Below are 14,560 nucleotides of genomic sequence, written 5' to 3'. Positions count from 1 at the left end.
AAAGCATGTAAGTAATCCCCTCTGGTGGAAAATGTCGCAATACATTGGGATTTTTTGTGACCAGAAGGTAATGAGTGTGGCTTTTGAATTGTAAACCACAATAGCTGTATGCAAGGGTTCAGTTGATGTTCTAGTAAAAAATATCAAGGACTTCATTCAACTTCTAAAAAGACCTAGTGAGCTGACTAATTAGCTCTGCAGTAAACACCTCAGTGTCTACACATGTGACCCCATTAAGCTACAGTAAACTAATAAATTCTGCTGCAGGTTAGTACTTGTAAATACAAGTACTGTCCTGCGGTGGAGTTTTTAGTGCATTACAACTCACGTGTAGACACTGATGTGGCTAGCAGGGGCACGAGGGTACTTCAGCGCAGAGTCTGTCTGCCAGCTAGCCCCACACTGGAGCAGTCTTGTGCCCCAACCAGCCTCTGCAGCATGTTGAGCTGGGTCAGAGTAGCCCTGGGCTGGCAGGCTGACCCCCCAGGTCCCCTGCCAGCTGGGGCTGCTTTGACTCCACTCAACATCCTGTGGTCCTGAGCTCACGTATACATATGGTGCCTGGGAGCAATAACCTGGCAGAGTTTATTGCTTCACATTAATAGCATTTGTAGATGTGTCCAGTGAGAACCAGAAAGGGTCTGTAGAGTTGCATACTGCTCCATGACTAAAGTTTGTTGTTCTTCTTGGTCATTTATGTCTGTGTTGAATCAGTTGATCATCACTACAGGTAGAAGACATAAAACACTTTTTGAGGAGTTAAGCACTGTTTTTTCCCCCTGAATGAACCTGTACATCTTTTCCATATCATTTTTAGTCTAAGAAACTGACAGTAAACTGAAAATTAAAAATGAGAGACATGCCAGGAAGATCCTATTTTACGTTCTTGTTAGAAGTCTTGTAGACCCTCTGTGCTGTATTTAAACTATACCTAGCACCAATCACTATATACTTCAGCTATCTGGGAGTAAGGATTATATAGCTCTTATTTTTTTTGGGGGGGGGTGCTGGTTTGTTGCTGGTGGACACCCCTTCAGGCCTTTAGCACCAGACAGTAACTGATCATGTTTATCATGCTTCCCTTGTTACAGTTTCAGGCTAGGGGAAGACTGAGATGCATTAGGCTCATGTTGCTCTAAGAATGTGCACAGGCCATTGTCTCCCATGTCTAGGGTGTGTTTGTCCCAGACGACCGTTTGTAGGCTGCAGACATGCATTTCTTTATGTGAGTTTTTGGCATTACACTTCTGGCTCATCCAGATTGTTGTTGTTGTTGTTGTAATGGGCAGGTTGTTACAAAATTGCTGTGAGACTTTACCCTCCAAAGCATAAAATCTACTCTCCTTCCCTTTAGCTTGGTGGTTCTGAAGGAACTCATTCTCCCTTCAAAATCAATTGCTTGTGGCTGAGCAAGGAAGTTGAAGTCTGTAAGGTTGGCCTACCCAGGGCCTGGAAAATAACGTCAGCTGGTTAACCTTTGTCTTGTTTTGCCCCTTGGCTGAGCTGTAACAGAATTTGGGGGGTCTTGGAAGTCTGTTTTCTGCTTGGCTCAGGAATTAGTGCCATGGTTTTCCTAGTGTAACTTGTTTATTGACAATGCATGCAAAAACCTGTTCCTTTTACCTGGGATGGTAACACGTGACACCTACATCTTGTCCCCTGAGTCAGCTGTCTCATGTCTCTCTTTAGTAGAGAGCACAGTGTGAAGTCCTTAAGTCTCCTCTTTCTTCTCTGCTTCTTGGGAAAACCCTTAGTCCCAGGTTTACATTGAGATCACAAGGTTTTGATAGGTGAACCTGAACATTAACCCTTGTTTTGTACAGGTATTCTGAGCAAGGTGACTTTGTCTTAAACCGTCACTAGTCAGGCTCCTTGGCCATGGAGAATCAAAACTATTGTTCGGCCAAGAATGGCTTTTGCTTCAATACTAATTGTGGGTTTTGAATGCTGTTGTCTTTCCCTGGGGTTCATACTGGCATTATTTCTAGTTGCAGTGCTGTTCAAGTAACTGCCCCACAATTCTTGGCACAACTTCCAGAAGAAGCGTGTTCTGAGACGACTCTAGGCTGCAGCAGATTTGCCTTTGTGACACCATAAAACCCCCATAGGCGTTCTTTTCCCCCTGCGCTTGCAGACCTGTGGCCCAGGAATCCCTTTGCAGGGGATTCTGGGTTACATGTCACGTTGTCATGTTCTGGCCCAGAGCACATATGTCTAGGAGATGCCTCAGGCGCACTTTCAAGCTGCTGCACCCTGGTTTTGGGGACAGCATCTGGAGCTGTTGTCTCACAGGATAGGGCCCTTGAAGCCCCAGGAGTGGCAGGCGCTTTACTTTGTGGGGTAATGTTGATGTCTGTTGAAACAATTGGGACTGAAACCTGCCTGATCCGCCTGATCAGCAAAAACAATGTTAGACTGCACTGGTATTTGCACTGGTGAAAGCAAGTCTAACCCCAATGGTAGCAAGTACAAGTCATTTGAAGTCCTTTATAACCAGGAGGTGAAGGAGTCCTATGCTTTTTTTTAACATGGGTCAGGTATCCAGGTTGTAGTCATATTGGTCTAGAGGCAAAAGGAATCAGAACTCATAGTAGAGGTGACATCTTTTATTAGATCAACTAGATTTTTGCCAAAAATATTCTTTAATTGCAAGCTTTTGGGCACAAGCACCCTTCTTCAGGCATAGGAGAAAAAATTGTAAAAGTTCTCCTAGGTAGAAGTGAAATTCTTTTGTTGCAAGGAACTGGGAAGACCATACCAAGGCAGAATGTTTATAACACTATGAATTCCTATTTGAAATCTCTGGGTTTATCTTGTGAATCATGTTTGCACACCTAGGAGACCATGGCACACTTGAAAGTATTTCAGAGTACCCTCATTGAGAATCACTGCCCTAGGCACTCAGCTATTGGGACTAAAACAGGAGAGTCCTTCTTGTTTTTTCCCTAGTCTTACACTCAAGTGCACATGTGCCTAGCCATGCATATACCTGGCCAGTGCATCCCTTATTGCGCATGCTCAGCACATGCATATTTGTGTGTCCATACTACAGGGCTAGTAGAATTGCAACTTTTGCTTGTGACTAAAACACCATATGTGTGGCTAAAAAGCTGCCATTTAGATGAATAAAGGGAACTTGATTTGCACCTCTAGTTCTCCTCTGCTTTCAGTGAATGCATCTACTAGGCCTGTGTGAAGCAGCTAGTATTTGCCTTGGATTCGGATTTGCCGATTTGGGGCATTGGTGACACATAGGGAGTGCATGCAGGTGCACATGCACCCCCTGAGATTGGCTGTGCACTCTCTGGAAGCACCAGCTGCGAAACCAGAAGTGCTACTGGAAGTGCATTTTGTTTCACCGGTTTGGCTGCTGGCTTGGCAATCAGGTGCTGGGGGACCACCCCGTACACCGTAGGTGATCTGGTGCCCCCCCAGACTCGGGAGGCACCAGGTGCCCGTGATTCAGGGGACAGTGATTCGATTTGGTGATTCGAATCACTGTCCTGAATTGATTTGGCTGAATCTGATTCAGAGATTTGTCCACCACTGAATTGGCTGAATCTCCAAATCAAACAGGTCCTATCCCCTGCCCACTCTCCCAGCCCCGTTGATAGCTGCCCCACCTGGCAGTGACCCAGCCCTTAAAAAAAAAAAAAAAAAAAAAAAAAAGAGCCCTGTATTCACCATCTGCTGCCAGGCTGGGAGGGGGGTGGGGGCAGCGATCCCTGCTGCCCCCCATTGTCCTACGCTGTGCGGGAGGCTCTGCCATGAGCCCCCATCCCCCACCCACTCTCCCAGCCCCAGTGTCATAGCTCTTTAAAAAAAAAAAGGTCCCCTCCCCACTTCTCCAATCCCCCTCCCCCTCCCACTTACTGGCATCGAGTCCAGGTCCAGCTCCCTGCAGTGGCGAGTGGGAACTGCCCAAATCTCCGAAGCTTTCGAAATCTTTTCCAAATCTATTTAGAGATCTTTGGATTGATTCAGACCTTTTTATTGGTCTCCTGATTCGATTTGGATTTGGAGATTCAACTGCTGAATCAGGCCGAATCTCCTCTGAATCGAATCAGCATCCGAAGCTTCGCACAGCCCTAGAATCTACACAACACACAGACCCTGCCCCCAGCAGTGGTGAATCCTGGTTTGTCCTGCAGGCATCCACAGCTCTCTCCATTCATTTCCATGGGCAGCATTCAGACACCTCTGAAGATGGCCCCTCAGTTACACAGGAGGTGTGTAGGATCCCCATTTACTCCCCCAGTGAGGAATTTTAACTTGTGCTATGACAGCCAGCTGCTCACAATCCTACCTCCCTTGGACAAGCATGTCTTAGTAGGGTCTTTTTTTCCTGGCAGCTAGAGGTCTGCAAGCAGAATGAGGATCCTCCTGCACCATAAATTTCCCAGTGGTTAGAGCATGTACTTAGGAAACGGGAGATGTGGGGGTCTTGGACCCTGCCTTGGCATCAGGAGGTTTGAATTCAACACCCCTTCCATCGCAGCTCTGTGCCTTAAATCCCAAATACAGGGCATATATGGTTCTGAGACTTCTCATGCAGCTAACCTGCTAGGTAGCCAAGAGGGAACAAGCTATGGGACCAGGAGGAGAGCAAGGGAGATGAAGCTTAGCACTGTAGTCTGAGTGGATGAGTGCTGTCCTGGCAGGGAGGGAAATGGAACCAAATATCCTCCTTTGCTGATAGTTTTCCAAGTCTGCTGTAGTGTCTCAGTATCTGGAACTCTTTGCAGAACAGGTACCTGTCTTCAAAGCAGGTGTTTATCCCAGGGATGTGTATTGCCTGCAAATGAAGCTGGGTTTTTTTTGTTTTCTGCAACCAATGCACCTATTTCTAACTTAGAATTACTCAAAGTTAGTAAGCCTAGTTTGCCCAGTCTCCAGACAGGGTGAATTTAATGTACTGTATATAGCCACAGGACTCTCTCTATTTTTTTCAGCCAGTTCTTGGGAAGGTTCCCTCCCAACTCTTTTTCCCCAGTCTAGATCAGGGGTCAGCAACCAATGCCTGCAGGCTGAATCCAGGTTGCAAAGCAATTGGATCCAGCCTGCAGTGGTGAGGGGCTGGAGGGGTGGAAGAAGTGGGGATTGGTGACACAAGAGCCACAGTCCCCAAGTTCTCCCTGCTGTGTGTCAGGCCCCTCTACTGCTGAATTTCTTGCTCGCCACAGGAATCAGCCAGTCAGTGGCGAGGGTGAACAGAGGCTTCAGGAGAGGGGTGAGGTGCTGCGGAGGGGACTGGCAGTCTGAGGTGGAGGATGAGTCACCAAATGGCAGTGCATCCTATGTGAAAGGTTGCCAACTTCTGGCCTAGAGTGCTAATCATCATTAACATCATTATTCAAATTTCACAAAGCACAAAGTGTAACTGATGTTGACACACTGAGGTACAGTACAGCACATCCTCTTTTGCGTTTTTAAAAACCTGCTGACATTTAAGGAATGGGTATTTCTTATCAGCAGAAACAATTAATACGTTGATAGTTCAGCATTATTCAGATCCTCTGAGCTCTTTGATAGGGCTGCGCAAAGCTTTGGTCCCTGATTAAATTCGGCAGACATTTGGCCTGATTCAGTGGCTGAATCTCCAAATCCAAACTGAATCAGAGGACCCTTTAATCTCTCCGAATCGATTTGGAAAGATTTGGCAATTTGGACATAGACACAGCTTTAAATGTTTTTTCTACGTTCCTCTAAGTACCGGACAGCTTGTGAACGCTGCGATGGTGGGGCACATGGAGCATCCCACAGGAGTGTGGGGAGCTCCCCAGTGCGCTCAGCAGCAGACCCGGAAGTGGACCAGAAGCAGTTCCGGTCCATATCCGGGTCCGCTGGGAAATGCACTGGGCCTCCCCGCTGGCTCAGCGACTGGTGCCCCCTGGGTATGGGGGAGCACCTGGAGTTCTCCCGCAGCCGATTGCTGGGCTGGGGGGACACAGTGGCCCCCCTGTGCAGTCCCAGGCAGACCTGGAAGTACTTCGGTCCACTTCCGGGTTAGCCACTGAGTACATGGAGGGCCCCCCTGCACTACTGTATGACACTCCATCCGCCCCAGCATCACAATGTTCACAAGCTGTGCTGCTACCTCGAGGTATGTAGAAAGAACTTTTAAAGTTATGTCTATGTCTGAATCACTGATTCTCCAAATCAGCATCAAATCTTCAGCTGGATTGAATTCAGATTCAGCCGAATTGAATCAGGGACAGTGATCTGAATCAACGAATCGAATCCCTGTCCCTGATTCGGACGGAATCCAAATTGAATAGGGCCCGCTTCGCACACCCCTGCTCCCCAACTCTATCAGACTTCTTCTTGGGACACTTAGAGATTGAAGAGGATGCCATTTAGTAGCGTCACGTAATAGGGACCTCCCCTGTGACACTGCCCCAGATAGGACTGTCAGGCTGTGGTGGAGTCTGAAGACAATGCAACATGATAATGACCTGTGTCGAGTCAAAAGATGAAAACGTGTCCCACTTAGAATCTTAAGAAGTAGGTTTGCAAGTGTCCCAGAGGAATAGTTATGGCCACAGGGCATGCCTGTTGGAAAGCATGCCTGTTGGAAAGCGGAAAACAGGTTAAGAAATAGTTTGTCTAATGCTGCACCCACAGCAGAATGCCTCCTTCCCAGAATATCCCTTTGGATTTGAGTGCCTTTTACAGGTCACAGGGACCTGCATGGATAATAGTGTAGTAATTCAGAAGGCAGAATCCATATGATAATCCTTGCAGACCCCCATGGTCTGTTGCAGAGGGTCAGGAGTTGGGCAGGAGGCACTTCGTCACAATTAGGTCCATGACTGTGCATTATGAGAGACATCCGAAAAAACTACTTCACAGTTAGGGCGGCTAGGAGCTGGAACCAACTTCCAAGGGAAGTGGTGCTGGCTCCTACCCTGGGGGTCTTTAAGAAGAGGCTGGATGCCTACCTGGCTGGACTCATTTGAGTCCCGTTTTTGTTTTTAGGGTTTTTTGTTGTTCTCCCGCCCTGGCGGGGGGTCGGGCTAGAAGATCTATTAGGTCCCTTCCGACCCTAAAACTATGAAACTAAGATGTGATCTAGTAGAAGGATCAGCAAGCAATGGTCCCCTACTCTCACCTGGCATCTCACTGCTTCCAGTGGGACTCCAAGTAGCAGCAGGAGACTGCATTTATGGATAGGGATCATATGTTTGCATCTAAAGTCACTGGGGCTCCAAATGGGGGGGTTAAAGCAGCCTTGTGTTGGTGGGTTTCTTTGTAGGATCCCTTGATCTTACATGTTTTTGTCTTTCATCTCTGTCTCCTCACTGTTTTGGCAAACTATTTCACCATTGTAAGACTATTTCAAACAGATGTATGGAATTCAGATCCGAGTGGGGTCAGGGCAGTAGAAGTCACCGACAAGTTGATTTTCAAATGTTTTATTAATTAGCTTTGCCAAACAGATAATGGACTCCGGCGCTGCTTTGCTGGAAAGTTCTGATGCAAGTGCCAGCCTTATCTGACAGAGAATGCCTCAGCCACAGCAGGCACCACCGGGTTATGCCAACAGTTCAAAATAACATTTTAATTTTGTATGCAACAATGTAAACTTCAAAAATAGTAAACTCTTAACGGTTTTTCTCATTTTGTACATAGCGCATGATCTATCACAGATAGAAATTTAATGGCGAACCAAAATCGCGTAAGTAAACATCCTGGTGCTTACAAGTGTCATAAAAAGCGTTACATTTGATGTAACAATCTGACATTTCTTTTTATACTCACAGTTGTGGAGTAAAAGCAACTGGCAACTTGCCTTTTCAGCCTGCATTATTCTCATACTGTACATCACAAACCATGTTGCTCTAGCTTCATTTTTCATTTTAAATAGGGTCTCTCCAGACCCAGTTTGGCTTTTTTCTTTCTCAAACTGGTGTAAATTAAGAATAACTCCACACGGGGGTAAAACCTGTGCCAATGAGAAGAGAATCTGTTCCGCAGGGCACAGATTTGCAGTCCCTGAGCTCTCTAACTTCCCACTGAAATTGATGGCTCATAGGGACTCTCGTTGACTTCAGTGGGAGTTTTGGGAGTGCTAGGGCTCCAGGACTGGGCGCCATCATTGTAAGACTATACAGGTAACTTGTGGCATGACCTGGTACTACACAAATAAAGACTAGAGTTCTGTAAAAGGCACTATGTTTCTCTTGCATGATCTTCAGTGTGGATTGTAGTCATGTGCAGTATAAGGAAATTTGGGCTCTAGGCTGTTTCTCCTCTAATCCTTTAGTGCAAGCCTTTTAGCACTCCTACCTTGTTTTTGTTCCAGCACAGCTCCACAGAATGACTTAAGAACATAAGTGCCATACTGGGTCAGACCAAGGGTCCATCTATCCCAGTATCCTGTCTCTGACAGCGGCAGGAGTGGATGCTTTACAGGGAGAGCATATGAACAGTGTATCCCCTGTCATACACTCCCTGATATCCACCATATATCCCTCCCTCTGCACTCCTTTTCCCACCCCCCACCCCCCAGAAGATTTTCTTCTGGTTCTTTGAAAACTTTTAGAGTACAGCTCTGGTAATAAAAATAAATGTGGGATGTAGCATAGCATTTGTCATAAATCACAGTGTGCAATGCATCATTCAGTATCTAATGTTCAAAACATCTTCCCTGCTTCTCATGAAAATTGATCTTTAAAATAACATATGCAAAGATAATCTGCCTATACTTTACATTCATTTAAAAAGAGCTGAGAGGTTTTTGTTTTGCTTTCTTTCTTTTTTTTTTTTTTTAGTGGTACATTTAAGTGAAAGGTCTGATGTGAAAAAAGTGCAAGCAACTTGGACATGCCAAAACTTGATGTCTCTGTATCATATCAAAACTGTACAGGTATGTACACCATATTGGACATATGTGCTTCTTTGCAAGAAAATATCTTTGAAACATAGCATACAATGTTAATTACAGAGATTCAGTAAAAATAACATTAATGGGTGAAGGATGACATGGAGGGGCGGGTTCTCCTGCTTTTGTTCGGCAGTCCTGAAATGATGTCTCCATTCCCCTCGGGGATTTCTTCCTTCTTCCGCACTTTGAGGTGAGTGAGGATTTTCATTAGCCAGACATCCCATTCCTCTGGTAAAAGCAGCAGGAGGAAGCCCAGGCCGATGATGATGATGGCAATTACACGGACACTGTTGAAGACAATTTCACTCGTGTAGTGATCAACAACTGTATGGAACATTGAACTGATATTATTAAACAGGACAAAGTGTTAGGACAGTATCTCACACATCCACACACACACTCGCTCACTGCACCACATAGTACATTGATCTTAGCAAAGGCTGGATGCTAAAGCAGAGGAGCCTTGCTCACTCCGCAAGATTGGGTTATTCCACATGAAATGTTTGAGAACAACCCCTCTGGAGGCAGACTGGTGGGGTACAGTGCTCTCCTTGTTAGTATAACTTGGGCATTCAGGAACTGAGAGTACCTTAAGCCTGGAAAAGTCAAAATTCGCTTAAAGGCCCTGGAAAGGGATACCATCCATGCAATGTGAATGTGACATGGCTGCTGTTTGGCACATGTCCAGTGACGCTCTTAAATTCCCTGGCTCAGATATACATATTAGCATGAGCACAGGGCTGCTCTCATGCTAGTTAGGTTACATGTTTTGGACAGTGGTCCTCAGAGTGGACATGTCATAGACTAAGCATGTTCCAGAAGTGTGGACGGACCACCAAAAAAAAAAAAAAGCCCAAGGCAGACAAGCAATTCTGTGATATCTGAACAGGAGGGGATGGGTTTTAATTTCTGGCTGTTCCTGCTCTTGTGGGTATTGAGGTTACGTTGTGATTTTGCATCAGTTTTTGTGGGAAAAGGACAAGGACAAGTATATCTGAGAGAAGGCTGTGTTCATCCAATAAGCCCAGAGCCCATGTCACAAATATGTGAGCATGGGGGAGAGAATGGGTGCATACAGGTGTGGAGCTGGAGGACAGTCCTTGTTCCTACCCACCCTCTACACCAGGCCTGGTCAACCTGGGGTACAGATGCCACAAGTGTCATGGGCTGCCCTTGTGTGAGGCAGCACAGGGGCAGATAGGGCAGGGAACAGAAAACGGAGCAGCAAATCATGCAGGGAGAGTGGAGTGTGGAGCAGAAAGCAAAGCAGCAGATCAGGTAAAGGAAGAAAATGGGAGCAGCACTCAGGGAGGGTACAGGTCTCATTTGTGGTATGCCTGTCAAAAAGGCGGGTCCCCACTGCTCAACACTGAAGAGACAGGAGAGGTGAGGGCAATGGCAAGAGGCACATTGCATTTCCCTTTGATTCTGGAAAGCAGAAGGGATGGGAGGAAGAACCAGAGGAGTCCACCTCAGCCTATTTTCTTCTCTAACTTCTGGAGGAAGGGGAAGCCAGGAAGGTGGCAGCTGTAGAGAGAAGACACCCACAGCGGACAGTTCTCCCATTAGATGCTGTTACTGCTTTGGCTACTGCTAGGAAGGTTCAAAGGCTCATCAGCAGAGCTGGTCAGTTTTTCAATTGAAAAATGGCTTTTTTTCAAAACAAAAAACATTTCCATGGGGATTTTGTTTTATTCAAAATATTCCATGCTGCGAGGAAAGCACAACCATTTTTTAGTTTTGGAAACATGTTTTTTATTTTGGTATTTTACTGAAAATCCAGAAAAAAAATAATTTCTTGTGAAATTTTCCACAGAAGAACCATTTTCCAACTAGGTCTTCCAGTAAACTCCCCAGCTGGGTCCCAGCTCGTGCTGCTTTTCCTATTTGTCCCTCATAATATCATAGAATAGTAGGGTTGGAGGGACCCGAGGAAGTCCTCTAATACAACTGCCCTCAAGGTAGGATCAATCATGTCCATACCATCCCTGACAACTGTTTATTCTGTGGAATCAGAAAAAATATATGCCTTAAACTTTGATTATTTTAGTTATAAGATGACATAACCGCTTTGTGGAGAATTGCTGGCTCTGTATAGTAGAACAGATAAGAGAAAGTGTTTGTTCTTTGTAACTCCTCTGCAACTGCTTCTCTCACCGCGGCCTTGAAGATAGCAAAAAAGTATGTACAAATCTGATTTCTAGGTGCAAGAAGGAGGTTTGTGAACTAACCTCGCCTCCCCCATTAGTTCCCACCCTGATTACAGCAAAGAAATAATGAAGTAATATTATAGCTGCTTTTCATGCTAATTTCACTATATGATCACGTGAGTCGTAAGCATCTGTTAAAAAGTATATAATATGCCTCCTGATTTTGCTCTTGGGTGGGGACCCCTTCCAAGTGCTTGGGAAATCCATGTCACTTTGGAATCCCCCCTACAGCTGTAGTTTCTTTTGAATAAAAGCTTCTGCTGACCTGACCCAAAAGTATGCTGCGTGTGTTTCCACGACAATTCCTATCTGGAATAAAAATGGTCAGTCTCCATGAACAAGATCTACCTGGTGAATTCTCCCTACAAAGGTTGAGAACAACATTAAGCATAAATGATATTTTACTTGTTGAGGCAAGTAAGGGCTGGGCTATTTATATTAAATATCTCCCAGGATGATTTCTTAGTTTTATTGTAAGTAATTTAATTAATCCAAGCAGGTTTGACATTAGATGCACTCCTTTGATCTGGTGAAGAAAACATTCAAAATCATTAAGCAGCATATTTGAGTTAACAGTTTTCATCTAATGTCAAGGATGAGTGACTTCAAATCAAGTTGATTTTTCAGTAATCGAGCTTCTGTAGAGACCACTGCTGGAAATTCATATTTACTATATAATACTTGCTACAGAAAAATATACAAAGGATACATATTCAAATAAAAAAAGAAGTTCAATGCCTACCTGCATTTACAGGTACACTCAGTACGATTCCAAGAGATATCAATGTGGGATATGTAATAGCAATTCCAAAATTTAATATAATATTGAATGCTGGAATTAGAAAGAAAACCACCTTTAATTTTGAGATCCACAACTCTTGTGAAACAAACTCACTTTGCAGTAGAAGATGTTTCCTTTGAAATATTTAGTGGTATGTTTTCTCCCTCATGCAGTTTCTGCAGACACTGCAGCTAACTCCCATTAGGATTGCTGCACATTACCTACACACAAAGGTCCCATTCCTGTAATATGGTCTGTCTGGGCAGATCCCTGTGCCCACTGTGGGGGCCCACTTATGTCAGTGGGCTTCTTAGTGATTTCAGTGGGACTATTTTCACAAGAATACTATCATAGGATAAGGGTCAGAAAGATCAGGATGATATGAAGGGGCACAGCTAGATCCCCTTAGCAATCCCCCCCCCCAAGTCTATTCTGTGCTTCTATTTCAAAATGTAATTTCTCATAGAAGATATCCTGGGCAAAACAAACTTGTTTCCAGACATTTTTGCGTAACAACTGCTTGTGGATGATGGTTCCCCATACTGTAAATCTCAACTGTGATGGTGTTCAAACTGGCAGGCATTTGATAAACAACATTTCATTTTAATACTACACAGAATAAATACAACTTATGACAAATAAATGGGTCTTGCGGGACAAATTCATCCATGATCTAACTTCTGTGATGTCAGTACATCTATGCCGGGGTTGAATCTGGCTAACTGTCTGTGTTCTAATTCTGTTCTGCTGATAATAACTATTTACATCGTCTCTTTCACCCCACAGCGTGCCAAACGCTTTGCAAACTGTGGGCCAAACTCTGCTCTCATTCCTCAGACACCACTCCTATTTACCACTTGTAACTAAAATGCAGCCACTTCTGGAGTGGAACATGACAGCTTATTAAAAAGCATGTAGTTCTACACTATTATCTAGGATGATAAAAGGGAAATATTTCTCCAGCTGAAACTGAAAGTGACATTCTAGGAGGCAAGGTGCAGTTAACCACATTAGCAGTTGGCCATGGCACCAAAATTAACTCTGATAATCTTGCAAAGAGTACATTTAATGATTGCAGATAGTCAAGGTCAGCTTTTTATATCCTGTTCTTTCAGTATGAAAGTACAGTATTAACTAAAGTGAAGAGTGCCACCTACTGAACCACCAGCAGTATTGCAATACATTGGTGTTTTTCTGGCATTTCCTGTTCAGTTAGGGAACAGACACCATTGATGTCAATGGGAAGAGTCAGTCTGACTTAACTGCTGCTCGGGTGATGCCCTACCTGAACAGCCTAAGTCTGCTAAGTTAGGCAGGCCTCGCAATCCCGCTGTGCTATCCCCTTCCAACATAAGCATATTCCATTAGAGCACGGGCTTTTTTCACTTGAACTCATGCAGTGGAGTTTGTGAATGTGAATTACACTGAACTTTGTGGCTTCACTCCAGTAATACTTTCTCCTGATTGTGCTGCTTATTAATGTGATCTCTACGGCCACTACTGGGAATCTGTGTGACAGCACTAATCACAGGGGTAGGCTCTATGTTTGTGCACATGAAAGAGGCCCCTGGATGACTTCTTAAGCTAAGCTTTTGTATTGCACAGAAGTAACAGCATTTCAGAAAAATTGGACTTCCAGTGGCAGCCTAGCACTCTCCAATATCACTGAGGGGTATGAACTGATGACATTTACTTACTCAATAAGAGAATTGAAAATCCACAAAGGTTTCCCCAAGGAATGACATCAAAACCGCTCCAGTATTCCACTTTGGTAAAGTAAAGAATGACAGGAATACAAGTGACGAAAAGGACATTGAAGATACCCAATACAGACAAGAATAAGGCCGCTTCTCCAAATTTAGCGCTTCCCAGGAGAAGTTTGAACAGAACCTGCAAAAGAAAAATAAATGGATTTTGCTTTATCTCACTTCAAAACACACCTGGTGAGATGACCCTGTTTAGTTCCAGCTATGTACTAATGGAAGGAGAGTGCCTGTTGCTAATACAGTATAAACTATGTATGTGGCGGAGGCTTAACACTTTTTGGCTAGGGACAGAAGTGACACATAGACCGGTTTAAGTCATAAGAAACTGGTTTAAACCTGTAACAGGAGTTCAGTACACATAAACCAGTTTCAAAATGGCTGAAACTGGTTTAAGATAAACCTGATTCAGTGTAGTATCAGATTTAACTGATTTGTGTCAAACCAGTTTATGGAACTTCTATCCAAGACCCCTTCTGGTTCAAGTTAAATCACAGTCCCCCAGCATCCTGGCATTTTGCAGCCCTGGGCTGGGCTGTGCTGTCTGCTCCAGAGAGCAGGGCTGGCCTTACCCCTCCGTTCCCTAGCTGGAGCAGTGAGGACTAGCTCACTGGCCTCACTGGCTGGCTCACTGGCAAACCCCTGCTGGGGTCTGGTGCCAGGAAGGTGGGTTAAATTCACCTTCTCCCAAGTACAGAGCTGCCCTGCCCTGCTGGCTTACTTAGAGCTGGCTGTGACTGTGGACTACAAATCCCAGAGGCAGCTGGAAGCAGGAAGAGGAAGTGATGAGCAACCCTGCAGAGTCCTGCTGCTGTGAGTGGAGAGCCTGAGCAGGGTGCGGGGCCTGGGATGCAAGGAAGCTGGTGGCAGATTGGCGGCAGCGGGGGGGGTGTGCCAAGTGCCGGATATGCTGGATTCG

General features: G+C 45.0%; 1 protein-coding gene across 1 annotated transcript in view; it reads right to left on the bottom strand.

Moving 5' to 3' along the window:
- Positions 1 to 8,894: 8,894 nt before the first annotated feature.
- SLC35F3 (solute carrier family 35 member F3) overlaps positions 8,895 to 14,560 on the bottom strand; it is a 119,203-nt gene continuing 113,537 nt past the window's right edge. Inside the window, exons 5-7 of the mRNA XM_025213783.1 lie at positions 13,576 to 13,768; positions 11,840 to 11,929; positions 8,895 to 9,211 (exon numbers count right to left, since the gene is read on the bottom strand). Coding sequence (XP_025069568.1) covers positions 8,967 to 9,211; positions 11,840 to 11,929; positions 13,576 to 13,768 — 528 coding nt within the window. The 3' untranslated portion in view covers positions 8,895 to 8,966. The remainder of the gene's footprint in view (positions 9,212 to 11,839; positions 11,930 to 13,575; positions 13,769 to 14,560) is intronic.

The sequence above is a fragment of the Alligator sinensis genome, unplaced genomic scaffold (genome assembly GCF_000455745.1).
Source record: "Alligator sinensis unplaced genomic scaffold, ASM45574v1 scaffold93_2, whole genome shotgun sequence".
Classification (NCBI taxonomy): Eukaryota; Metazoa; Chordata; order Crocodylia; family Alligatoridae; genus Alligator; species Alligator sinensis.
Note: the sequence above shows the minus strand (reverse complement) of the source record. Positions and strands in the feature narration are given on the sequence as shown.